Here is a 27,770-nt window from a genome sequence, read left to right on the forward strand (position 1 = left end):
ATTGAGTCTAGACCAAACAATGACTGAATCCCAAAACACTTGTCCCACTCCAGTAACTAAGTGTGAAATGCATGTTATTGACATCATAGAGAACTGTTCTGACTATGCTCTGAACAGGTCTGTTTTTCTATCCAGGACTAATTTTAATCTGGCCATACAGTTCTATGGAGCCCAGACTACAGGGTGATCTGGGAGTCTACTTCCTCTTCTTCTTGGCTGCTGTGGCAGGCGGCTGTTTGGTGATGGCCACAGAGGTGGTGGAGGCCACAGGCGTCTGAGCCACTGGAGACGGGTTAAGGTCATCCTCTGGCCCTTCTACTCGCTCAGCCTCCTCATCCTCTTCTTCCTCCCTCCTTCTCTCCTCCTCTGCCTCCCACTGCTCCCTCAACCTGGAAAATTATAAAGTTATAATTGATTTATTTGTCGCGGAGTTACCATGCAGAGCTTGTGTGGTGCTCATATCAAGGGCAGATTTCCTGGACTAAAAAGCACTTCCAATGGAGATTCTCTGGGGCTTAATCTGGGTACATTTACCCGTCCCTTCGGGTGTGGATTTAGGATACAAACTGGATCAAGGGGCCTCATCATGTCTCAGTAGCTGCCTACCTGGCGTCTTCCTTGGCCTTAGCCAGAGCGATGCGGGCTAGTGCCGTCTGCCTCAGCCTCTCTTCCTGCACCTCCCTCCTGAGCTCCAGGCTGTACTCGTACGCTGGGAAGAACCTCTGGGTGAAGAAATGGTGGGTCCTCTGGATCCAGCCGTCCAGGTCAGTCTCAGCAGGGCAGGATGTCTTACCTGCTACTTCTGCTCCTCTCCTGTCCTCTTCAACAGGCTCTGGTTAGGAGACACGGCAGGTGTGAGATTGGCATGGCCATGGGCACCCCACAAAAACATTTTCAATGATAAGATACATGTACGAAATAGCATTTCTGGTTTTCTGAGGTCAATAAATCCTTCCAGATTAGTGTAGTATACACTGAACAAAAATATAAGGGCAACATGTAAAGTGTTGGTCCCATGTTTCATGAGCTGAAATAAGATCCCAGAAATGTTCCATATGCACAAAACATTTATTTCTCTCAAATTTTGTGCACAAATGTGTTTACATCCCTGTTAGGGAGCATTTCTTCTTTGCCAAGATAATCAATCCACCTGACAGGTGTGGCATATCAAGAAGCTGATTAAACAGCATGATCATTGCACAGGTGCACCTTGTGCTGGGGACAACAAAAGGCCACTCTAAAATGTGCAGTTTTGTCACACAACACAATGCCACAGATCTCACGTTTTGAGGGATTGTGTAATTGGCATGCTGACTGCAGGAATGTCCACCAGAGCTGCTGCCAGCGAATTTAATGTTCATTTCTCTACCATAAGCCACCTCCAACGTCGTTTTAGAGCATTTGGCAGTACGTTCAACCGTCCTCGCAACCACAGACCACATGTAACCACGCCAGCCCAGGACCTCCACATCTGGCTTCTTCACCTACGGGATCAGCCACCCAGACAGCTGATGAAACTGTGGGTTTGTACAACCTAAGAATTTCTGCACAAACTGTCAGAAACCGTCTCAGGGAAGCTTATCTGTGTGCTCGTCGTCCTCAACAGGGTCTTGACCTGACTGCAGTTTGGCATCATAACCGACTTCAGTGGGCAAATGCTCACCTTCAATGGCCACTGGCACGCTGGAGAAGTGGTGCTTTTCACAGATTAATCCCGGTTTCAACTGTACCGGGTAGATGGCAGACAGTGTGTATGTCGTCTTGTGGGCGAACGGTTTGCTGATGTCAATGTTGTGAACAGATTGCCCCATGGTAGCGGTGGGGTTATGGTATGGGCAGCCATAAGCTACAGACAACAAACACAATTGCATTTCATCAATGGCAATTTGAATGCACAGAGATACCGTGACTAGATCCTGAGGCCCATTGTTGTTCCATTCATCTGCTGCCATCACCTCATGTTTCAGCATAATGCACAGCCCCATGTCACAAGAATCTGTACACAATTTATGGAAGCTGAAAATGTCCCAGTTCTTCCATGGCCTGCATACTCACCAGACATGTCACCCATTGAGCATGTTTGGGATGCTCTGGATCGACGTGTATGACAGCGTGTTCCAGTTCCCACCAATATCCAGCAACTTCGCACTGCCATTGAAGAGTGGGACAACATCCCACAGGCCACAATCAACAGCCTGATCAACTCTATGCGAAGGAAATGCGTCGCGCTGCATGTGGCAAATGGTGGTCACACAAGATACTGACTGGTGCTCTGATCCACGCCCCTACCTTATATATATATCTGTATTCCCAGTCATGTGAAATCCATAGATTAGGGTCTAATTAATGTATTTCAATTGACTGATTTCCTAATGAACTGTAACTCAGTAAAATCTTTGAAATTGTTGCATGTTACGTTTATATTTTTGTTCAGTGTACTTATTGTGTAATCTACCTGTGCTGGGGGGATGATCATGGGGAGGGTGATTTGACACTTTAGCCTCTACTGCTGATCTAGCGCTCACCATGGTAGCCCCACCTGAGTCCTCTCTCCTCTCAGTGTCTGACGAGTGGGTTGCTGACCCACCACCTGACTCAAACACACGCATACACTTTCAACAATGCCGCAAAGATGTGACCAGTCAGCTATACGGATATGTGAGTAGAACACTGCGTTGGGACTCTGTCTGGGCTCACCCCCGGTCTGTGATGTGAGGTTGCCTGCTGCGTTGGGACTCTGTCTGGGCTCACCCCCGGTCTGTGATGTGAGGTTGCCTGCTGCGTTGGGACTCTGTCTGGGCTCCATCTCTTCAGGTGTAGACAGCTGGAGAATCTCCTTGGATTTTCCCATCTGGGTAGAAAAATATTGAATTAATTAATTTAGACAAGGATTGGTCTCGATTTCTAGAGCTACTTGTGACATTTGACAGAGCTGATCAAACCAACCTCCAGTGATTTGACGCTACCCACATCAGGAGAGATGTTGGGGTTTGATGACTTCACAGTAGGTCCAGTCAGAGGGGAGTGCCGCTGTGAGGACCTCTGTAGGGGGCTGTCTCTGGTCCTCTCCCCAGGGGAAACCCTCCTGGTGTCAGCCAGAGGGCAGCTCTCTACCTGGCTGTCTGAGGATGTCTGACCATCACTCTGATCGCTGACCTCTGCACAGCCCAGCAACGCCTCAAAGAACTCCAGGAACGTCATCTAGAATCAGGTTCACCATCATGAACTTTAAATTCACTTATTTTTTATTTAGTTTTTAAAGCATATTTGAGATTCTTATTGTAATGAAAATCGCTACATACATTAAATCTTATGATGATGATTTATTATTAGACTCCTAAACAGCGTCTATCCCCTGGCCATAAGGATGTTAAACTACTGTTCAACAACTACTGCTCCCCCTCATACCTACGCTGCTGCTAAAATGATTATTGGTTAGATTTATTACGCCATTACGCTGCTGTACATTGACTATTGATTAGCATTACCATTGGTATCTATCTATTTATCCTACTACTGGTCACTATTCCTCCTGTTCACATGTATATATTACCATTAGTATCTATGTATTTATCCTGCTACTGGTCAGTATTACTCCTGTTCACATGTATATATTACCATTAGTACACTGAGTATACCAAACATTAAGAACACCTTCCTGTCCTGGACCCACTGGCCGACTCAGTTTCAGTCCATCCACTCAGCTTACCCAGCACAAAGTATTCCCACGCATAATAGAGAGATATACACAGTGTACAAAACATTAAGAACACCTTTCTAATATTGAGTTGCATCCCCCTTTTTGCCCTCAGAACAGCCTCAATTCGTCAGGGCATGAACTCGGAAATATGTCGTTCTGCCCCTGAGCAAGGCAGTTAACCCACTGTTCCCCGGGCGCCGATGACGTGGATGTCGATTAAGCCAGCCCCCCGCACCTCTGATTCAGAGGGGTTGGGTTAAATGGGAAAGACACATGTCAGTTGAACGCATTCAGTTGTACAACTGACTAGGTATCCCCCTTTCCCTTACATGTGCATATCTACCTCAATACAGTATCCCTGCACATCGTAAATCTGGCACTGACCCTGTAAATAGCTTCCTCTCTGTGGTATTGAACACTGACCCTGTATATAGCTTCCTCTCTGTGGTACTGAACACTGACCCTGTATATAGCTTCCTCTCTGTGGTACTGAACACTGACCCTGTATATAGCTTCCTCTCTGTGGTACTGAACACTGACCCTGTATATAGCTTCCTCTCTGTGGTACTGAACACAGACCCTGTATATAGCTTCCTCTCTGTGGTACTGAACACTGACCCTGTATATAGCTTCCTCTCTGTGGTACTGAACACTGACCCTGCATATAGCTTCCTCTCCTCTCTTATTTCTTATTTCTCCTGTTTTCTTTCTTATACACTACCAGTCAAAAGTTTGGACACACCTACTCATTCAAGGGTTTTTCTTTATTTTTAATATTTTTTACATTTAGAATAATAGTGAAGAAATCAAAACTATGAAATAACACATATGGAATCACGTAGTAACCAAAAAAGTGTTAAACAAATCAAAATATATTTTATATATGAGATTCTTCAAATAGCCACCCTTTGCCTTGATGACAGCTTTGCACACTCTTGGCATTCTCTCAACCAGCTTCATGAGATAGTCACCTGGAATGCATTTCAATTAACAGATGTGCCTTATTAAAAGTTAATTTGTGGAATTTATTTCCTTCTTAATGCGTTTGAGCCAATCAGTTGTGTTGTGACAAGGTAGGGGGGGTATACAGAAGATAGCCCTATTTGGTAAAAGACCAAGTCCATATTATGGCAAGAACAGCTCAAATGAGCAAAGAGGAACAACAGTCCATCATTACTTTAAGACATGACAGTCAGTCAATACGGAACATTTCAAGAACTTTGAACGTTTCTTCAAGTGCAGTCGCAAAAACCATCAAGCGCTATGATGAAACTGGCTCTCATGAGGACCGCCACAGGAAAGGAAGACCCAGAGTTACGTTCATTAGGATAAGTTCATTAGAGTTTCCAGCCTCAGAAATTGCAGCCCAAATAAATGCTTCACAGAGTTCAAGTAACAGACACATCTCAACATCAACTGTTCAGAGGAGACTGCATGAATCAAGCCTTCATTACATTTTACATTTACATTTTCGTCATTTAGCAGATGCTCTTATCCAGAGCGACTTACAGGAGCAATTAGGGTTAAGTGCCTTGCTCAAGGGCACAGCGACAGATTTTCCACCTAGTCGGCTCGGGGATTAGAACCAGCGACCTCTTGGTTACTGGCACAATGCTCTTAACCACTAAGCTACCTGCCGCCCCTATTCATTGTTGAATTGCTGCAAAGAAACCACTACTAAAGGACACCAATAATAAGAAGAGACTTGCTTGGGCCAAGAAACACGAGCAAAGGACATTAGACCGGTGGAAATGTGTCCTTTGGTCTGGAGTCCAAATTGGAGATTTCCGGTTCCAACCGCCCTGGCTTTGTGAGACGCGGTGTGGGTGAATGGATGATCTCCGCATGTGTATTTCCCACCGTAAATCATGGAGGAGGAGGTGTTATGGTGTGGGGGTACTTTGCTGGTGACACTGTCTGTGATTTATTTAGAATTCAAGTCACAGTTAACCAGCATGGCTACCACAGCATTCTACAGCGATATGCCATCCCATCTGGTTTGGGTTTTGTTTTTCAACAGGACAATGACCCAACACACCTCCAGGCTGTGTAAGGGCTATTTTACCAAGAAGGAGAGTGATGGAGTGCTGCATCAGATGACCTAGCCTCCACAATCCCCCGACCTCAACCCAATTGAGGTGGTTTGGGATGAGTCGGACCGCAAAGTGAAGGAAAAGCAGCCAACAACTGCTCAGCATATGTGGGAACTCCTTCAAGACTGTTGGAAAAGCATTCCAGGTGAAGCTGGTTGAGAGAATCAAATCAAATCAAATTTTATTTGCCACATGCGCCGAATACAACAGGTGTAGACATTACCGTGAAATGCTTACTTACAGCCCTTAACCAACAATGCATTTATTTCTTAATAAAAAAGTAAAATAAAACAACAACAACAAAAAAGTGTTGAGAAAAAAAGAGCAGAAGTAAAATAAAAGAACAGTAGGGAGGCTATATACAGGGGGGTACCGGTGCAGAGTCAATGTACGGGGGCACCGGCTAGTTTAGTTAATATGTACATGTGGGTAGAGTTAAAGTGACTATGCATAAATAATTAACAGAGTAGCAGCAGTGTAAAAAGATGGGGTGGGGTTGCAAATAGTCTGGGTAGCCATGATTAGCTGTTCATGAGTCTTATGGCTTGGGGGTAGAAGCTGTTGAGAAGCCTTTTGGACCTAGACTTGGCGCTCTGGTACCACTTGCCGTGCGGTAGCAGAGAGAACAGTCTATGACTAGGGTGGCTGGAGTATTTGATACTTTTGAGGCCCTTCCTCTGCCTGGATGGCAGGAAGCTTGGCCCCAGTGATGTACTGGGCCATACGCACTACCCTCTGTAATGCCTTGCGGTCGGAGGCCAAGCAGTTGTCATACCAGGCGGTGATGCAACCAGTCAGGATGCTCTCGACGGTGCAGCTGTAGAACTTTTTGAGGATCTGAGGACCAATGCCAAATCTTTTCAGTCTCCTGAGGGGGAATAGGCTTTGTCGTGCCCTCTTCACGACTGTCTTGGTGTGTTTGATAGTTTGATGTGGACACCAAGGAACTTGAAGCTCTCAACCTGTTCCACTACAGACCCATCGATGAGAATGGGGGAGTGCTCAGTCCTCTTTTTTTTCCTGTAGTCCACAATCATCTCCTTTGTTTTGGTCATGTTGAGGGAGAGGTTGTTATCCTGGCACCACACGGCCAGGTCTCTGACCTCCTCCCTATAGGCTGTCTCATCGTTGTCGGTGATCAGGCCTACCACTGTTGGAGTCGTGCCTGGCCATGCAGTCATGGGTGAACAGGGAGTACAGGAGGGGACTGAGCACGCACCCCTGAGGGGCCTCCGTGTTGAGGATCATCGTGGCAGATGTGTTGTTACCTACCCTTACCACCTGGGGGCGGCCCGTCAGGAAGTCCAGGATCCAGTTGCAGAGGGAGGTGTTTAGTCCCAGGATCCTTAGCTTTGAGGGCACTATGGTGTTGAACGCTGAGCTGTAGTCAATTAATAGCATTCTCACGTAGGTGTTCCTCTTGTCCAGGTGGGAAAGGGCAGTGTGGAGTGCAATAGAGATTGCATCATCTGTGGATCTGTTGGGGCGGTATGCAAATTGGAGTGGGTCTAGGGTTTCTGGGATAATGGTGTTGATGTGAGCCATGACCAGCCTTTCAAAGCTCTTCATGGCTACAGACGTCAGTGCTACGGGTCGGTAGTCATTTAGGCAGGTTATCTTAGTGCCCTTGGGCATGGGGACTATGGTGGTCTGCTTGAAACATGTTGGTATTACAGACTCAGTCAGGGACATGTTGAAAATGTCGGTGAAGACACTTGCCAGTTGGTCGGCACATGCTCAGAGTACACGTCCTGGTAATCCGTCTGGCCCTGCGGCCTTGTGAATGTTGACCTGCTTAAAAGTCTTACTCACATCGGCTACGGAGAGCGTGATCACATAGTCATCCGGAACAGCTGGTGCTCTCATGCATGCTTCAGTGTTGCTTGCCTCAAAGCGAGCGTAGAAGTGGTTTAGCTCGTCTGGTAGGCTTGTGTCACTGGGAAGCTCACGGCTGTGCTTCCCTTTGTAGTCTGTAATAGTTTTCAAGCCCTGTCACATCCGACGAGCGTCAGAGCCGGTGTAGTACGATTCAATCTTAGTCCTGTATTGACTCTTTGCCTGTTTGATGGTTCGTCGGAGGGCATAGCGGGATTTCTTATAAGCGTCCGGGTTAGAGTCCCGCTCCTTGAAAGCGGCAGCTCTACCCTTTAGCTCAGTGCGGATGTTGCCTGTAATCCATGGCTTCTGGTTGGGGTGTAGGTACAGTCACTGTGGGGACGACATCATCGATGCACTTATTGATGAAGCCAGTGACTGATGTGGTGTACTCCTCAATGCTATCTGAAGAATCCCGGAACATGTTTCAGTCTGTGCTAGCAAAACAGTCCTGTAGCTTAGCATCTGCGTCATCTGACCACTTTTTTATTAACCGAGTCACTGGTGCTTCCTGCTTTAGTTTTTGCTTATAAGCAGGAATCAGGAGGATAGAGTTATGGTCAGATTTGCCAAATGGAGGGCGAGGGAGAGCTTTGTATGCGTCTCTGTGTGTGGAGTAAAGGTGGTCTAGAGTTATTTTTCCTCTGGTTGCACATTTAACATGCTGGTAGAAATTAAGTAGAACGGATTTAAGTTTCCCTGCATTAAAGTCCCCGGCCACTCGGAGCGCTGCCTCTGGATGAGCGTTTTCCTGTTTAGTTATGGCCTTATACAGCTCATTGAGTGCAATCTTAATGCCAGCATTGGTTTGTGGTGGTAAATAGACAGCTATGAAAAATATAGATGAAAACTCTCTTGGTAAATAGTGTGGTCTACAGCTTATCATAAGGTACTCTACCTCAGGCGAGCAAAACCTTGAGACTTCCTTAGTATTTGATTTTGTGCAAAGCTGTCATCAAGGCAAAGGGTGGCTATTTGAAGAATCTCTAATATAAAATATATCTTGATTTGTTTAACACTTTTTTGGTTACTACATGATTCAATATGTGTTATTTCATAGTTTTGATGTCTTCACTATTATTCTACAATGTAGAAAATAGTAAAAAGAAAGGAAAATCCAGGAATGATACAGTGGGGAGAACAAGTATTTGATACACTGCCGATTTTGCAGGTTTTCCTACTTACAAAGCATGTAGAGGTCTGTAATTTTTATCATAGGTACACTTCAACTGTGAGAGACGGAATCTAAAACAAAAATCCAGAAAATCACATTGTATGATTTTTAAGTAATTAATTTGCATTTTATTGCATGACATAAGTATTTGATCACCTACCAACCATAAGAATTCCGGCTCTCACAGACCTGTTAGTTTTTCTTTAAGAAGCCCTCCTGTTCTCCACTCATTACCTGTATTAACTGCACCTGTTTGAACTTGTTACCTGTATAAAAGACACCTGTCCACACACTCAATCAAACAGACTCCAACCTCTCCACAATGGCCAAGACCAGAGAGCTGTGTAAGGACATCAGGGATAGAATTGTAGACCTGCAAAAGGCTGGGATGAGCTACAGGACAATAGGCAAGCAGCTTGGTGAGAAGGCAACAACTGTTGGCACAATTATTAGTAAATGGAAGAAGTTCAAGATGACGGTCAATCACCCTCGGTCTGGGGCTCCATGCAAGATCTCACCTTGTGGGACATCAATGATCATGAGGAAGGTGAGGGATCAGCCCAGAACTACACGGCAGGACCTGGTCAATGACCTGAAGAGAGCTGGGACCACAGTCTCAAAGAAAACTATTAGTAACACACTACGCCGTCATGGATTAAAATCCTGCAGCGCACGCAAGGTCCCCCTGCTCAAGCCAGCGCATGTCCAGGCCCGTCTGAAGTTTGCCAATGACCATCTGGATGATCCAGAGGAGGAATGGGAGAAGGTCATATGGTCTGATGAGACAAATATAGAGCTTTTTGGTCTAAACTCCACTCGCCATGTTTGGAGGAAGAAGAAGGATGAGTACAACCCCAAGAACACCATCCCAACCATGAAGCATGGAGGTGGAAACATCATTCTTTGGGGATGCTTTTCTGCAAAGGGGACAGGACGACTGCACCGTATTGAGGGGAGGATGGATGGGGCCATGTATCGCGAGATCTTGGCCAACAACCTCCTTCCCTCAGTAAGAGCATTGAAGATGGGTCGTGGCTGGGTCTTCCAGCATGACAACGACCTGAAACACACAGCCAGGGCAACTAAGGAGTGGCTCCATAAGAAACATCTCAAGGTCCTGGAGTGGCCTAGCCAGTCTCCAGACCTGAACCCAATAGAAAATCTTTGGAGGGAGCTGACAGTCCGTATTGCCCAGCGACAGCCCCGAAACCTGAAGGATCTGGAGAAGGTCTGTATGGAGGAGTGGGCCAAAATCCCTGCTGCAGTGTGTGCAAACCTGGTCAAGACCTACAGGAAACGTATGATCTCTGTAATTGCAAACAAAGTTTTCTGTACCAAATATTAAGTTCTGCTTTTCTGATGTATCAAATACTTATGTCATGCAATAAAATGCAAATTAATTACTTAAAAATCATACAATGTGATTTTCTGGATTTTTGTTTTAGATTCCGTCTCTCACAGTTGAAGTGTACCTATGATAAAAATTACAGACCTCTACATGCTTTGTAAGTAGGAAAACCTGCAAAATCGGCAGTGTATCAAATACTTGTTCTCCCCACTGTAGGTGTGTCCAAACTTTTGACTGGTACTGTATATATTTCTTCATTTTATTAGTGTTACTATTTTGATATTTATTACTGCACTGTTGAGTAGAGCTTGTTAAGCATTTCACTGTACTTGTTGTGCATGTGACCAAACTTGAATAAAACAAACTACACTGCTCAAAAAAATAAAGGGAACACTTAAACAACACAATGTAACTCCAAGTCAATCACACTTCTGTGAAATCAAACTGTCCACTTAGGAAGCAACACTGATTGACAATACATTTCACATGCTGTTGTGCAAATGGAATAGACAACAGGTGGAAATTATAGGCAATTAGCAAGACACCCCCAATAAAGAAGTGGTTCTGCAGGTGGTGACCACAGACCACTTCTCAGTTCCTATGCTTCCTGGCTGATGTTTTGGTCACTTTTGAATGCTGGCGGTGCTTTCACTCTAGTGGTAGCATGAGACGGAGTCTACAACCCACACAAGTGGCTCAGGTAGTGCAGCTCATCCAGGATGGCACATCAATGCGAGCTGTGGCAAGAAGGTTTGCTATGTCTGTCAGCGTAGTGTCCAGAGCATGGAGGCGCTACCAGGAGATAGGCCAGTACATCAGGAGACGTGGAGGAGGCCGTAGGAGGGCAACAACCCAGCAGCAGGACCGCTACCTCCGCCTTTGTGCAAGGAGGAGCAGGAGGAGCACTGCCAGAGCCCTGCAAAATGACCTCCAGCAGGCCACAAATGTGCATGTGTCTGCTCAAACGGTCAGAAACAGACTCCATGAGGGTGGTATGAGGGCCCGACGTCCACAGGTGGGGGTTGTGCTTACAACCCAACACCGTGCAGGACGTTTGGCATTTGCCAGAGAACACCAAGATTGGCAAATTCGCCACTGGCGCCCTGTGCTCTTCACAGATGAAAGCAGGTTCACACTGAGCACATGTGACAGACGTGACAGAGTCTGGAGACGCCGTGGAGAACGTTCTGCTGCCTGCAACATCCTCCAGCATGACCGGTTTGGCGGTGGGTCAGTCATGGTGTGGGGTGGCATTTCTTTGGGGGGCCGCACAGCCCTCCATGTGTTCACCAGAGGTAGCCTGACTGCCATTAGGTACCGAGATGAGATCCTCAGACCCCTTGTGAGACCATATGCTGGTGCGGTTGGCCCTGGGTTCCTCCTAATGCAAGACAATGCTAGACCTCATGTGGCTGGAGTGTGTCAGTAGTTCCTGCAAGAGGAAGGCATTGATGCTATGGACTGGCCCGCCCGTCCCCAGACCTGAATCCAATTGAGCACATCTGGGACATCATGTCTCGCTCCATCCACCAACGCCACGTTGCACCACAGACTGTCCAGGAGTTGGCGGATGCTTTAGTCCAGGTCTGGGAGGAGATCCCTCAGGAGACCATCCGCCACCTCATCAGGAGCATGCCCAGGCGTTGTAGGGAGGTCATACAGGCACGTGGAGGCCACACACACTACTGAGCCTCATTTTGACTTGTTTTAAGGACATTACATCAAAGTTGGATCAGCCTGTAGTGTGGTTTTCCACTTTAATTTTGAGGGTGACTCCAAATCCAGACCTCCATGGGTTGATACATTTGATTTCCATTGATCATTTTTGTGTGATTTTGTTGTCAGCACATTCAACTATGTAAAGAAAAAAGTATTTAATAAGATTATTTCATTCATTCAGATCTAGGATGTGTTGTTTAAGTGTTCCCTTTATTTTTTTGAGCAGTGTATTATTAGAAAGTTAGGGTCTGTTAATGTTCCACCACCTATATACAGTGAGGGAAAAAAGTATTTGATCCCCTGCTGATTTTGTACGTTTGCCCACTGACAAAGACATGATCAGTGAGAGACAGAATAACAACAAAAAAATCCAGAAAAATGCATGTAAAAAATGTTATAAATTGATTTGCATTTTAATGAGGGAAATAAGTATTTGACCCCTCTGCAAAACATGACTTAGTACTTGGTGGCAAAACCCTTGTTGGCAATCACAGAGGTCAACATTTCTTGTAGTTGGCCACCAGGTTTGCACACATCTCAGGAGGGATTTTGTCCCAGTCCTCTTTGCAGATCTTCTCCAAGTCATTAAGGTTTCGAGCCTGACGTTTGGCAACTTGAACCTACCATTAAAATTATAGACTGCTCATTTCTTTGTCAGTGGGCAAATGTACAAAATCAGCAGGGTATCAAATACCTTTTTCCCTCACTGTATTACAGGAACCTGTTCCACCACCTATATATTACAGGAACCTGTTCCACCATCTATATATTACAGGAACCTGTTCCACCACCTATATATTACAGGAACCTGTTCCACCATCTATATAGTACAGGAACCTGTTCCACCACCTATATAGTACAGGAACCTGTTCCACCATCTATATATTACAGGAATCTGTTCCACCACCTATATAATACAGGAACCTGTTCCACCACCTATATATTACAGGAACCAGTTCCACCACCTATATATTACAGGAACCTGTTCCACCATCTATATATTACAGGAACCTGTTCCACCACCTATATAGTACAGGAACCTGTTCCACCACCTATATAGTACAGGAACCTGTTCCACCATCTATATATTACAGGAATCTGTTCCACCACCTATATATTACAGGAACCTGTTCCACCACCTATATATTACAGGAACCTGTTCCACCACCTATATAGTACAGGAACCTGTTCCACCATCTATATATTACAGGAACCTGTTCCACCACCTATATAGTACAGGAACCTGTTCCACCACCTATATATTACAGGAACCTGTTCCACCACCTATATAGTACAGGAACCTGTTCCACCACCTATATATTACAGGAACCTGTTCCACCACCTATATAGTACAGGAACCTGTTCCACCACCTATATAATACAGGAACCTGTTCCACCACCTATATATTACAGGAACCAGTTCCACCACCTATATATTACAGGAACCTGTTCCACCATCTATATATTACAGGAACCTGTTCCACCACCTATATAGTACAGGAACCTGTTCCACCACCTATATATTACAGGAACCTGTTCCACCATCTATATATTACAGGAACCTGTTCCACCACCTATATAGTACAGGAACCTGTTCCACCATCTATATATTACAGGAACCTGTTCCACCACCTATATATTACAGGAACCTGTTCCACCACCTATATATTACAGGAACCTGTTCCACCACCTATATAGTACAGGAACCTGTTCCACCACCTACAGTGAGGGAAAACAAGTTGGTGTGTTGGTGTAGTTGGTGTGATTATTCGCAAATGGAAGAAACACAAAAGAACTGTCAATCTCCCTCGGCCTGGGGCTCCATGCAAGATCTCACCTCGTGGAGTTGCAATGATCATGAGAACGGTGAGGAATCAGCCCAGAACTACACGGGAGGATCTTGTCAATGATCTCAAGGCAGCTGGGACCATAGTCACCAAGAAAACAATTGGTAACACACTATGCCGTGAAGGACTGAAATCCTGCAGCGCCCGCAAGGTCCCCCTGCTCAAGAAAGCACATATACAGGCCCGTCTGAAGTTTGCCAATGAACATCTGAATGATTCAGAGGAGAACTGGGTGATGTGGTCAGATGAGACCAAAATGGAGCTCTTTGACATCAACTCAACTCGCCGTGTTTGGAGGAGGAGGAATGCTGCCTATGACCCCAAGAACACCATCCCCACCGTCAAACATGGAGGTGGAAACATTATGCTTTGGGGGTGTTTTTCTGCTAAGGGGACAGGACAACTTCACCGCATCAAAGGGACGATGGACAGGGCCATGTACCGTCAAATCTTGGGTGAGAACCTCCTTCCCTCAGCCAGGGCATTGAAAATGGGTCGTGGATGGGTATTCCAGCATGACAATGACCCAAAACACACAGCCAAGGCAACAAAGGAGTGGCTCAAGAAGAAGCACATTAAGGTCCTGGAGTGGCCTAGCCAGTCTCCAGACCTTAATCCCAAAGAAAATATGTGGAGGGAGCTGAAGGTTCGAGTTGCCAAATGTCAGCCTCGAAACCTTAATGACTTGGAGAAGATCTGCAAAGAGGAGTGGGACAAAATCCCTTCTGAGATGTGTGCAAACCTGGTGGCCAACTACAAGAAACGTCTGACCTCTGTGATTGCCAACAAGGGTTTTGCCACCAAGTACTAAGTCATGTTTTGCAGAGGGGTCAAGTACTTATTTCCCTCATTAAAATGCAAATCAATTTATAACATTTTTGACATGCGTTTTTCTGGATTTTTGTTGTTGTTATTCTGTCTCTCACTGTTCAAATAAGCCTACCATTACAATTATAGACTGATCATTTCTTTGTCAGTGGGCAAACGTACAAAATCAGCAGGGGATCAAATTCCTTTTTCCCTCACTGTATATAATACAGGAACCTGTTCCACCACCTATATAGTACAGGAACCTGTTCCACCACCTATATAGTACAGGAACCTGTTCCACCACCTATATAGTACAGGAACCTGTTCCACCACCTATATATTACAGGAACCTGTTCCACCACCTATATAGTACAGGAACCTGTTCCACCACCTATATAGTACAGGAACCTGTTCCACCACCTATATAGTACAGGAACCTGTTCCACCACCTATATATTACAGGAACCTGTTCCACCACCTATATAGTACAGGAACCTGTTCCACCACCTATATAGTACAGGAACCTGTTCCACCACCTATATAGTACAGGAACCTGTTCCACCACCTATATAGTACAGGAACCTGTTCCACCACCTATATAGTACAGGAACCTGTTCCACCACCTATATAAGCAGGAACCTGTTCCACTATACAAATACAAACAAATTAATAAAATCAATAAATTATTGAAGCGTTCAGCTGACCTCTAGGTCCAGGTTGCAGTGGTAGCGGTCGTAAGCAGCTGGGTTCTCTGCAGAGAGGATCTCTAGGAGTTTCCCTGTGGTCAGCTCAGCATCAAACAGACCAAGGTCCTGTTGGTGGAACAGACAACAAAGATTCAACTTTACGTCATGTAATGTTAGGGTTTTGATGGTCAGGAAAAACTCAGGGCTCTAAATATGAGCATCCATCACCACACAACATCAATGTGTAGTCACATTTAGTTGAATGTCTCAGTACCTTCAACATCCATATGAAGTGCCTGACAGTCATGGTCTGGTCAGCTAGGGGGGTTGGGTTGACTCTGCAGAAGGCCTTGTAGATCTCCCAGCACCTCTCAATGTAGTTGACAGAAATCACAGCATGCAGGGGGTTGGGGAACAACAGCCCTGCATTCAGAGTTCACAACAAACAGAGAGTGAATGTGGGTTACACTTGATAAAGAGTAACCAATAGTGTATGCATACGTGCCTGTACCTTTTACATTCATTGCATTAGGGATGATGTTCTCCATCATCAGCTTGGAGAAACATGCAACCAGTACGTTATCAGAGGGCCTGGGAAGGAGAGGAGAGGCTCAGGAGTAAACTACAAGGTGTTGATATGAGGTTGTTACTACGGTAATTACAGTGTTACTACACAGGAGTAGGAGAGTAAGGGATAGCAACATTGTCCTTACTCTATGTCCTTATGGTAGGTGTTGTAGGCCAGGACCACAACACAGCTGAGGAACTTTCTGAGAAGCATGGTGCTGAAGGGAGAGTGGATCTCCTCTGAAGGGACATCCTCTGCTATGAAATGAGTTCACAAAATAAGAAAATGTTAAATTGTAGGTTCAAGTCCTCCTCAGGCTACCCCCTGTTTTCACGACAATATGTTATTCTCTGTAATGTTATGTTGTGACGAGACTGAAGCAAATGAACAAAGCAGGATGAATAAATTAGGTGGTTCTTTCTCCCTGGCCTTACCACAGATGTAGCGGTCGACCTGGGCCATGGTGATGCCTTGCTGGTGGACGCTGCAGTCCTTGAGGAGTCTCCAGAGCTGCAGGCGGGACAGCAGGAAGGTGTTGTCTGGGGACTGGTCATGGCCCAGACTGCTGTAGAAGCTATAGATGGCCCTCAGCTCCGCTATGTGTCTCAGCACCACAAACTCCACCTGGCACACAGAGAGAGGGACGGATGGAGGTACAGAAAACACCACCTGTTTGTCAACTCAGCGCAGAGTTGGGGTTGAGGCTATCATAATTTAGTTCAGGGATTGTTATAATACAAATACATAATTTGACAACTGAATTGACACAAATTTAAATGGATTATCATATGCTGTTGTGGTCAGTCCCACTGACCTGTTTGAGCTCCAGGTCTTTCTGGTTCTCTGGGAGGTTCTGCAGTAGAGCAGTGATGTCCAGAGCCATGTCAGGCCCAAGCAGGGCTGGACCACTGCCGGAGTCTCCTCCTGATGCTCTTCTGGGCGATTCACCTGAAACACAAACACAGGACTTACTTTTACTACAGTGCCTTGCAAAAGTATTGATGCCCCTTGGTGTTTTTCCTGTTTTGTTGCATTACAACCTGTAATTTAAATTGATTTTTATTTGGATTTCATGTAATGGACATACACAAAATAGTCCAAATTGGTGAAGTGAAATGAAAAAAATAACTTATTTCAAAAATTATAAGAAATAAATAACGGAAAAGTGGTGCTTTGCATATGTATTCACCCCCTTTGCTATGAAGCCCCTAAATAAGATATGGTGCAACCAATTACCTTCAGAAGTCACATAATTAGTTAAATAAAGTCCACCTGTGTGCAATCTAAGTGTCACATGATCTCTGTATATACAGCTCTGGAAAAAATTAAGAGACCACTGCAAATTTTTCTTAAATCAGCACATGTATGACAGCCATTCCATTCCAGTGTCTGTTGAATTCCAACACAGGCACACCTCATTCTACTGAATTAGGTACTGATTAGGTGATCACCTGAACCAAACCTTATTTAACAAGGAAAAGTATAAAAACCACTGCTGTGGTCATCACTATCCTCTTGCAATAGGACCAGCTGGATGGCAAAAACAGTGCTAATAGTACCTCAAAAGTAATATTAATCAAAAAATAACTATTTACCATGCCAAAAGAGTTGAAAAGGAAAGTTTTGAGTGGGGAAAAGAAGGGTTCAATTCTGGCTTTACTGGCAGAGGGATACAGTGAGCGTCAGGTTGCTTCCATCCTTAAAATGTCAAAGACGGCGGTTCATAAGAACAAGGTCAAGAAGCAGAAATTGGGGACAACAAAGCTACAGACCGGCAGAGGGCGAAAACGACTCTCTACTGACCGGGATGACCGCCAACTCATTCGAATGTCACTCAACAACCGTAGGATGACATCAGGTGACCTACAAAAAGAATGGCAAATGGCAGCTGGGGTGAAGTGCACGGCGAGGACGATTCGAAACAGGCTCCTATGGGCAGGGCTGAAGTCATGCAAAGCTAGAAAAAAGCCATCAATTGAAGCAAAGAAAAGCCAGGCTGAGGTTTGCAAAAGACCATAAGGATTGGACCATAGCGGACTGGAGTAAGGTCATCTTCTCTGATGAGTCCAATTTTCAGCTTTGCCCAACACCTGGTCGTCTAATGGTTAGACGGAGACTTGGAGAGGCCTACAAGCCACAGTGTCTCGCACCCACTGTGAAATTTGGATCGGTGATGATCTAGGGGTGCTTCAGCAAGGCTGGAATCGGGCAGATTTGTCTTTGTGAAGGACGCATGAATCAAGCCACGTACAAGGTTGTCCTGGAAGAAAACTTGCTTCCTTTTGCTCTGACATTGTTCCCCAACTCTGAGGATTGGTTTTTCCAGCAGGACAATGCGCCATGCCACACAGCCAGGTCAATCAAGGTGTGGATGGAGGACCACCAGATCAAGACCCTGTCATGGCCAGCCCAATCTCCAGACCTGAACCCCATTGAAAACTTCTGGAATGTGATCAAGAGGAAGATGGATGGTCACAAGCCATCAAACAAAGCCGAGCTGCTAGAATTTTTGCGCCAGGAGTGGCATAAAGTCACCCAACATCTATGTGAAAGACTGGTGGAGAGCATGCCAAGACGCATGAAAGCTGTGATTGAAAATCAGGGTTATTCCACCAAATATTGATTTCTGAACTCTACCTAAGTTAAAACATTAGTATTGTGTTGTTTAAAAATGAACATGAACTTATTTTGGTCTGACAACACTGCATATTTTTTGTTATTTTGACCAGTTGTCATTTTCTGCAAATAAATGCTCTAAATGACAATATTTTTATTTGGAATTTGGGAGAAATGTTTCCAATAGTTTATAGAATAAAACAAAAATGTTAATTTCACCCAAACACATACCTATAAATAGTAAAACCAGAGAAACTTATATTTTTGCAGTGGTCTCTTAATTTTTTCCAGAGCTGTATACACCTGTTCTGAAAGGTCCCAGAGTCTGCAACACCACTAAGCAAGGGGCACCACCAAGCAAGCGGCACCATGATGACCAAGGAGCTCTCTAAACAGGTCAGGGACAAAGTTGTGGAGAAGTACAGATCAGGGTTGGGTTATAAAAAAAATATCAGAAACTTTGAACATCCCACGGAGCACCATTAAATCCATTATAAAAAAATTGAATGAATATGGCACCACATCAAACCCGCCAAGAGAGGGCCGCCCACCAAAACTCACGGACCAGGCAAGGAGGGCATTAATCAGAGAGGCAACAAAGACACCAAAGATAACACTGAAGGAGCTGCAAAGCTCCAAGGTGGAGATTGGATTATCTGTCCATATGACCACTTTAAGCCGTACACTCCACAGAGTTGGGCTTTACGGAAGAGTGGCCAGAAAAAAAGCCATTGCTTAAAGAAAAAAAAAAGCAAACACGTTTGGTGTTCGCCAAAAGCCATGTGGGAGACTCCCCAAACATATGGAAGAAGGTATCAAATCAAATCAAATCAAATTTTATTGGTCACATGCGCCGAATACAACAGGTGCAGACATTACAGTGAAATGCTTACTTACAGCCCTTAACCAACAGTGCATTTATTTTAAACAAAAAAAGTAAGAATAAAACAACAACAAAAAAAGTGTTGAGAAAAAAAAGAGCAGAAGTAAAATAAAGTGACAGTAGGGAGGCTATATATACACAGGGGGGTACCGTTGCAGAGTCAATGTGCGGGGGCACCGGCTAGTTGAGGTAGTTGAGGTAATATGTACATGTGGGTAGAGTTAAAGTGACTATGCATAAATACTTAACAGAGTAGCAGCAGCGTAAAAAGGATGGGGTGGGGGGGCAGTGCAAATAGTCCGGGTAGCCATGATTAGCTGTTCAGGAGTCTTATGGCTTGGGGGTAGAAGCTGTTGAGAAGTCTTTTGGACCTAGACTTGGCACTCCGGTACCGCTTGCCGTGCGGTAGCAGAGAGAACAGTCTATGACTAGGGTGGCTGGAGTCTTTGACAATTTTGAGGGCCTTCCTCTGACACCGCCTGGTATAGAGGTCCTGGATGGCAGGAAGCTTTGCCCCAGTGATGTACTGGGCCGTACGCACTACCCTCTGTAGTGCCTTGCGGTCGGAGGCCAAGCAGTTGCCATACCAGGCGGTGATGCAACCAGTCAGGATGCTCTCGATGGTGCAGCTGTATAATTTTTTTGAGGATCTGAGGACCCATGCCAAATCTTTTTAGTCTCCTGAGGGGGAATAGGCTTTGTCGTGCCCTCTTCACGACTGTCTTGGTGTGTTTGGACCATGATAGTTCGTTGGTGATGTGGACACCAAGGAACTTGAAGCTCTCAACCTGTTCCACTACAGCCCCGTCGATGAGAATGGGGGCGTGCTCAGTCCTATTATTTTTCCTGTAGTCCACAATCATCTCCTTTGTCTTGGTCACGTTGAGGGAGAGGTTGTTGTCCTGGCACCACACGGCCAGATCTCTGACCTCCTCCCTATAGGCTGTCTCATCGTTGTCGGTGATCAGGCCTACCACTGTTGTGTCGTCGGCAAACTTAATGATGGTGTTGGAGTCGTGCCTGGCCATGCAGTCATGGGTGAACAGAGAGTACAGGAGGGGGACTGAGCACGCACCCCTGAGGGGCCCCCGTGTTGAGGATCAGTGTGGCAGATGTGTTGTTACCTACCCTTACCACCTGGGGGGCGGCCCGTCAGGAAGTCCAGGATCCAGTTGCAGAGGGAGGTGTTTAGTCCCAGGATCCTTAGCTTATTGATGAGCTTAGAGGGCACTATGGTGTTGAATGCTGAGCTGTAGTCAATGAATAGCATTCTCACGTAGGTGTTCCTCTTGTCCAGGTGGGAAAGGGTAGTGTGGAGTGCGATAGAGATTGCATCATCTGTGGATCTGTTGGGGCGGTATGCAAATTGGAGTGGGTCTAGGGTTTCTGGGATAATGCTGTTGATGTGAGCCATGACCAGCCTTTCAAAGCACTTCATGGCTACAGACGTCAGTGCTACGGGTCGGTAGTCATTTAGGCAGGTTATCTTAGTGCCCTTGGGCATTGGGACTATGGTGGTCTGCTTGAAACATGTTGGTATTACAGACTCAGTCAGGAACATGTTGAAAATGTCAGTGAAGACACTTGCCAGTTGGTCAGCACATGCTCGGAGTACACGTCCTGGTAATCCGTCTGGCCCTGCGGCCTTGTGAATGTTGACCTGCTTAAAAGTCTTACTCACATCGGCTACGGAGAGCGTGATCACATAGTCATCCGGAACAGCTGGTGCTCTCATGCATGCTTCAGTGTTGCTTGCCTCGAAGCGAGCATAGAAGTGGTTTAGCTCGTCTGGTAGGCTTGTGTCACTGGGCAGCTCGCGGCTGTGCTTCCCTTTGTAGTCTGTAATAGTTTTCAAGCCCTGCCACATCCGACGAGCGTCAGAGCCAGTGTAGTATGATTCAATCTTAGACCTGTATTGACTCTTTGCCTGTTTGATGGTTCGTCGGAGGTCATAGCGGGATTTCTTATAAGCGTCCGGGTTAGAGTCCCGTTCCTTGAAAGCGGCAGCTCTACCCTTTAGCTCAGTGCGGATGTTTCCTGTAATCCATGGCTTCTGGTTGGGGTATGTACGTACGGTCACTGTGGGGACGACATCATCGATGCACTTATTGATGAAGCCAGTGACTGATGTGGTGTACTCCTCAATGCTGTCTGAAGAATCCCCGGAACATGTTCCAGTCTGTGCTAGCAAAACAGTCCTGTAGCTTAGCATCTGCGTCATCTGACCACTTTTTTATTAACCGAGTCACTGGTGCTTCCTGCTTTTAGTTTTTGCTTATAAGCAGGAATCAGGAGGATAGAGTTATGGTCAGATTTGCCAAATGGAGGGCGAGGGAGAGCTTTGTATGCGTCTCTGTGTGTGGAGTAAAGGTGGTCTAGAGTTTTTTTCCCTCTGGTTGCACATTTAACATGCTGGTAGAAATTAGGTAGAACGGATTTAAGTTTCCCTGCATTAAAGTCCCCGGCCACTAGGAGCGCTGCATCTGGATGAGCGTTTTCCTGTTGATTAATGGCCTTGTACAACTCATTCAGTGCAATCTTAATGCCAGCATTGGTTTGTGGTGGTAAATAGACAGCTATGAAAAATATAGATGAAAACTCTCTTGGTAAATAGTGTGGTCTACAGCTTATCATAAGATACTCTACCTCAGGCGAGCAAAATCTCGAGACTTCCTTAGTATTTGATTTTGTGCACCAGCTGTTGTTTACAAATATACACAGACCGCCACCCCTTGTCTTACCGGAGTCGGCCGTTCTGTCCTGCCGATGTAGCGTATAGCCTGCTAGCTGAATGTTATCATTGTTGTCGTTCAGCCACGACTCCGTGAAACATAAGATATTACAGTTTTTAATGTCCCGTTGGTAGGATAACCGTAATCTTAAATCGTCCACTTTATTTTCAAAAGATTGAACGTTGGCTAATAGGATTGATGGAAGAGGCAGTTTACTCGCTCGACGTCGGATCCTTACAAGGCACCCCGATCTTCGTCCGCGATATCTCCGTCTCTTCCTCACGCGAATGACGGGGATTTGGGCCTTGTCGGGTGTCTGTATGATATCCTTCGCGCCGCCTCGTTGAAGAAAAATCTTCGTCCAATACGAGGTGAGTAATCGCCTGTCCTGATATCCAGAAGCTCTTTTTGGTTATAAGAGACGATTGCAGAAACATTATGTACAAAATAAATTACAAATAACGCGGAAAAACACACATAATAGTACAATTGGTTAGAGGGCTGTAAAACGGCAGCCATCTTCTCCGGCGCTTCCCCAGGTACTCTGGTCAGATGAGACTAAAATTTAGCTTTTTGGCCATCAAGGAAAACGCTATGTCTGGCGCAAACCCAACACCTCTCATCACCCCAAGAACACCATCCCCACAGTGAAGCATGGTGGTGGCAGCATCATGCTGTGGGGATGTTTTTCATCGGCAGGGACTGGGAAACTGGTCAGAATTGAAGGAATGATGGATGGCACTAAATACAGGGAAATTCTTGAGGGAAACCTGTTTCAGTCTTCCAGAGATTTGAGACTGGGACGGAGGTTCACCTTCCAGCAGGACAATGACCCTAAGCATACTGCTAAAGAAACACTTGAGTGGTTTAAGGGGAAACATTTAAATGTCTTGGAATGGCCTAGTCAGAGCCCAGACCGCAATCCAATTGAGAATCTGTGGTATGACTTAAAGATTGCTGTACACCAGCGGAACCCATGCAACTTGAAGGAGCTGGAGCAGTTTTGCCTTGAAGAATGGGGAAAAATCCCAGTGGCTAGATGTGCCAAGCTTATAGAGACATACCCCAAGAGACTTGCAGCTGTAATTGCTGCAAAAGGTGGCTCTACAAAGTATTGACTTTAGGGGGGGTGAATAGTTATGCATGCTCAAGTTGTCTGTTTTTTTTGTCTTATTTCTTGTTTGTTTCACAAAAAAATATATTTTGCATCTTCAAAGTGGTAGGCATGCTGTGTAAATCAAATTATACAAACCCCATTTTAATTCCAGGTTGTAAGGCAACAAAATAGGAAAAATTCCAAGGGGGGTGAATACTTTCGCAAGCCACATGAAAAATATGGGACCATTCCAGGGGGTTGATGTCAGATGACTCATTTGTTCAGACAGACATACAGTATCAGTCAAAAGTTTGGACACACCTACTCATTCAAGGGTTTTTCTAGATTTTTACTATTTTCTACATTAGAATAATAGTGGAGACATCAAAACTATGAAATAACACATATGGAATCATGTAGTAACCAAAAAAGTGTTAAACAAATCAAAATATATTTTATATTTGAGATTCTTCAAATAGCCACCCTTTCCCTTGACGACAGCTTTGCACATTCTTGGCATTCTTTCAACCAGCCTCACCTGGAATGCTTTTCCAACAGTCTTGAAGGAGTTCCCACATTTTCTGAGCACTTGTTGGCTGCTTTTCCTTCACTCTGCGGTCCGACTCGTCCCAAACCATCTCAATTGGGTTGAGGTCGGGAGATTGTGGAGGCCAGGTCCTCTGATGCAGCACTCCATCACTCTCCTTCTTGGTAAAATAGCCCTTACACAGCCTGGAGATGTGTTGGGTCATTGTCCTGTTGAAAAACAAATGATGATCCCACTAAGCCCATACCAGATGGGATGGCGTATCACTGCAGAATGCTGTGGTAGCCATGCTGGTTAAGTGTGCCAGCAAAGTACCCCCACACCATAACACCTCCTCCTCCATGCTTTACGGTGGGAAATACACATGCAGAGATCATCCGTTCATCCACACCATGTCTCACAAAGCCACAGCGGTTGGAACCAAAAATCTCAAATTTGGACTCCAGACCAAAGGACAAATATCCACCGGTCTAATGTCCATTGCTCGTGTTTCTTGGCCCAAGCAAGTTTCTTCTTCTTATTGGTGTCCTTTAGTAGTGGTTTCTTTGCAGCAATTCGACCATGAAGGCCTGATTCACACAGTCTCCTCTGAACAGTTGATGTTGACATGTGTCTGTTACTTGAACTCTGTGAAGCATTTATTTGGGCTGCAGTTTCTGAGGCTGGTAACTCTAATGAACTTATTCTCTGCAGCAGAGGTAACTCTGGGTCTTCCTTTCCTGTGGCGGTCCTCATGAGAGCCAGTTTCATCATAGCGCTTGATGGTTTTTGTGACTGCACTTGAAGAAACTTTCAAAGTTCTTGAAATTTGCCGTATTGACTGACCTTCATGTTTTAAAGTAATAATGGACTGTTGTTTCTCTTTGCTTATTTCAGCTGTTCTTGCCATAATATGGACTTAGTCTTTTACCAAATAGGGCTATCTTCTGTATACTCCCCTCACAACACAATTGATTGGCTCAAATTAACTTTTAATAAGGCACACCTGTTAATTGAAATGCATTCCAGGTGACTATCTCATGAAGCTGGTTGAGAGAATGCCAAGAGTGTGCAAAGCTGTCATCAAGGCAAAGGGTGGCTATTTGAAGAATCTCAAATATAAAATATATTTTGATTTGTTTAACACTTTTTTGGTTACTACATGATTCCATATGTGTTATGAATTGTTTTGATGTCTTCACTATTATTCTACAATGTAAGAAATAGTACAAATAAAGAAAAACCCTGGTGTGGAAAATTATCACTATACTTTATTAAAAATAAAAATTCTTCCTGAGTTTTTGTAGAATCAAGATAGACTTTATTTCACAAAGTAACGTAAACCGAGATAATCTGCAGAGCACCTCCCCTCTCTCTCTCCGCTCCCCGTCTATATAGTCACATTCACATACCTCCTAGCTCAAAGCCCCTCCCTCTTGGGTTCCCCTACCATTATCTTCAGTTTCCCTCTCTCTACCGCTCCGCCCACTTCCTTAGTCTATGATAGCGGCTAAATTTGACTGTCATTCAGTTTAGAAACAATATTATTACAATCAATCAATCATGCCCTTGTCATGAAAAAACAATAATGTTCAGTTTTAAACTCTGTTCAACCCCAGCTCACCCTGGCTTGACCTGAAGATTGATTGTTGGACATGACAGGTCCATACTTAATCTTTCAAAACCCACTCCTCTCTTCCCTCCTGTCATGCTGTAATTACTCATGATTAGTCTAAACTCTGTTCAACTCTGGCGCTGCTCTTTCCACTTTGTTTGAGGAGAGAGGCAAAAGGCCACAGTCTGGTTTCAGTCTCTGATGAGGTAGGACAGCCATGGATTAGGTAAGGTACCCTAGGTTAGATCCCCACTTCACACACACAGTGAAATGAACCAATTAAGTTCTTGCCTAGCAACAGAGAATTCTAACTACATGTTCGTGATTAACGTTTTATCTCATAGTCCACTAAAAAATCCACATCAACCCGTGAATGAGTAGGTGTGTCCAAACTTTTGACTGGTAGTGTATATTTTCAGAGGGACTTGGTGTGCTTACCGTCCTCAGGACGAGGAGTGTGCGTTCTAATCCCACTCAGATCAGGGGTGTTTGAACCATCCAGGCAGAACGCTGGGAACTCTGCCATGTGGTCGTCCACAAACTCCCCTTCAAATATGCGCCCATTTTTAAAAATGAACTTTCCCTAGAATGTTTAACAATATCTTATTATTTAAACTCCACATTGACATCTATTCAATTAGAATGATTACTCTATGGACATGTTTTCCACTTCACCTGTCCATGTTTTTTGTTTTCCTTCCACTCTCCTTTATAATGAGCCCCGCTGGCGTAGTAGAAGCTGCCCTGGCCATGCCTCAGCCCCTGGACAAAGTCCCCACTGTACTCATTCCTCAGGCGGTACTGAGAGCCTGTCACTCTCCTCAGGAACCATGTGTGGGTCCCCTGTCCATGCTGAGACAGAGGAGGATTCATCAGTCATCTATGTGAAGTTACTCTAAACATGTTTTCTTTCTCAAAGCCAAATAATGGGTTTATTAATCTATCATGTCATGGGAGATGAGGGTGATATGGTTTGACCTACCTGGACCCCATTCTCCCATCTCCCTCTGTACTGCTGACCCAGCTGCCGCCACCTCATACTGCCCTCTCCATGTCTCATGTTGTTCCTCCACTGGCCCTCATACAGATTCCCAGAGGGGTAACTTTGGCACAACAGAGAGAACACATGCAAGGTGTATGACACTGATATAATTTAAGCATTAGAACACATTTGATGGGAGATCATTCACATGTGTAACACACTGTCTAAACACAAGTTCACCTACCATCGGACTCCCCATCCCTCTCTGTTATTGTTCACCCATTCTCCTTCATACCAGGATGTCACTTCCTGGTTATAGTATATTGTACCCTAATAAAACAAACAAATACTGTAAATTAAGCAACAACCCCGCATTAAATAAACCTGTGGAAGAGGTGCAGGTTTATCTGACTTAAATGGCTCAAGACTGCAACAGGATCATACCTTTCCATGCCTTTTGCTGTGATGCCACTGCCCTCTGTATATCACCGAGGCATTGGCACACCTGTATGTCCCCACACCATGGCGGATTCCACTGCACACCTCTCCCTCATAACAGCTACCGTCCACCCAGGTGTATGTCCCATGGCCCATGGGCACATTGAATGCAAACTCACCCTGTCAAATTATGAGAATCAAATGGTTCACAGGTCACATCTGCAGTATAAGATTAACTAAGAAATAATGCATCTTCTAAAGGTGGTGGACCAAAATACCTCATATTTCACGCCATCTGCCCATGTGTACAGACCACGTCCATCCATGACTCCTACTGAAAACATACCCTTGAAGAAAAACAAAGCTTATTGATTTGATGTCATGTTTGCTGGTTCGTTTTAGGCATCATGTAATGCATGTTATACGATGTTATATAGACAACATGACAATGGCATAATGCAATACCTTGTAGACATGTCCTCCCTGAAAATATGCCACACCTTCACCATGGAACTGCTCTAGATACCTTTCTCCTTCGTACCTGAGTGAGCACAGATTGCTTTTCATTGATCATGTAACAGTAGCTAGCTAGCTAACGTTAGCAGGCTTAGCTATGTATGCTTAGGTTATTATGGAAAAGAAACCCAACAACAATTATTTCATCTTCATAGAAAGAGGCGAGTGATAAGCAATGGTTTACCTCTGGACAATAATATTAGAAAGAACAGGGACCTCATGAAATGCATCATCACTTCTCTCAAGTTGTTTGTCGGTGAGTGGTGGTTGTGACGAAAAGGAGGCAGTCATTCCATCTGTGTCATGTCCCGACTCTTCATCTACAACGTGTGGTTCTGATACAACACCAGCATGGGAGCCATTTGCCAAAAGTTTACTTAATGACTGTTCGGGAGTCGTTTTCTCAGGTTTTTTCTTTTTATCCCCTTTTGCCATTTCACCTGTTCTTCCAGACGATGCAATTCCATAAACATACCATGCATAGCAACCAAGGCGCCTGTTGCTAAGGAGTTCGGTACGGAATCCTCAGTATGTCAAAAAGCCGTC

At 45.0% G+C, this 27,770-nt stretch overlaps 1 protein-coding gene across 5 annotated transcripts; it reads right to left on the reverse strand.

Annotated features, from left to right (window-relative positions):
• Positions 1-103: 103 nt before the first annotated feature.
• Positions 104-27,717, reverse strand: rsph10b (radial spoke head 10 homolog B). Of its 5 annotated transcripts, none has more exons than XM_041890991.2 (19): positions 27,409-27,717; positions 27,174-27,249; positions 26,987-27,055; positions 26,715-26,888; positions 26,515-26,600; positions 26,271-26,391; positions 25,964-26,140; positions 25,727-25,871; positions 16,635-16,768; positions 16,255-16,444; positions 15,966-16,077; positions 15,764-15,843; positions 15,527-15,675; positions 15,271-15,378; positions 2,947-3,201; positions 2,752-2,851; positions 2,456-2,590; positions 607-832; positions 104-389 (listed from the first exon to the last, which is right to left on the reverse strand). In XM_041890991.2, exons 1-19 carry the CDS (start codon positions 27,657-27,659, stop codon positions 197-199), a joined length of 2,781 nt encoding a protein of 926 aa, XP_041746925.2. In that variant the 5' UTR covers positions 27,660-27,717; the 3' UTR covers positions 104-196. The 5 variants fall into 5 exon arrangements, with proteins under 5 accessions (XP_041746925.2, XP_041746916.2, XP_041746939.2 ...); XM_041890982.2 differs by having other exon boundaries at positions 2,698-2,851; XM_041891005.2 differs by lacking the exon at positions 2,456-2,590.
• Positions 27,718-27,770: the final 53 nt, after the last annotated feature.

The sequence above is a fragment of the Coregonus clupeaformis genome, chromosome 1, assembly GCF_020615455.1.
Source record: "Coregonus clupeaformis isolate EN_2021a chromosome 1, ASM2061545v1, whole genome shotgun sequence".
Lineage (NCBI taxonomy): Eukaryota > Metazoa > Chordata > Actinopteri > Salmoniformes > Salmonidae > Coregonus > Coregonus clupeaformis.

Coding starts and splice junctions, on each gene's coding strand:
- rsph10b (XM_041890982.2), bottom strand. CDS start 27,659: ATGGCAAAAGGGGATAAAAAGAAAAAACCTGAGAAAACGACTCCCGAA. Junction 25,872..25,963: donor AAAACAAAAAACATGGACAG/GTGAAGTGGAAA, acceptor TAAACATTCTAG/GGAAAGTTCATTTTTAAAAA. Junction 16,445..16,634: donor AAGACCTGGAGCTCAAACAG/GTCAGTGGGACT, acceptor TCTGTGTGCCAG/GTGGAGTTTGTGGTGCTGAG.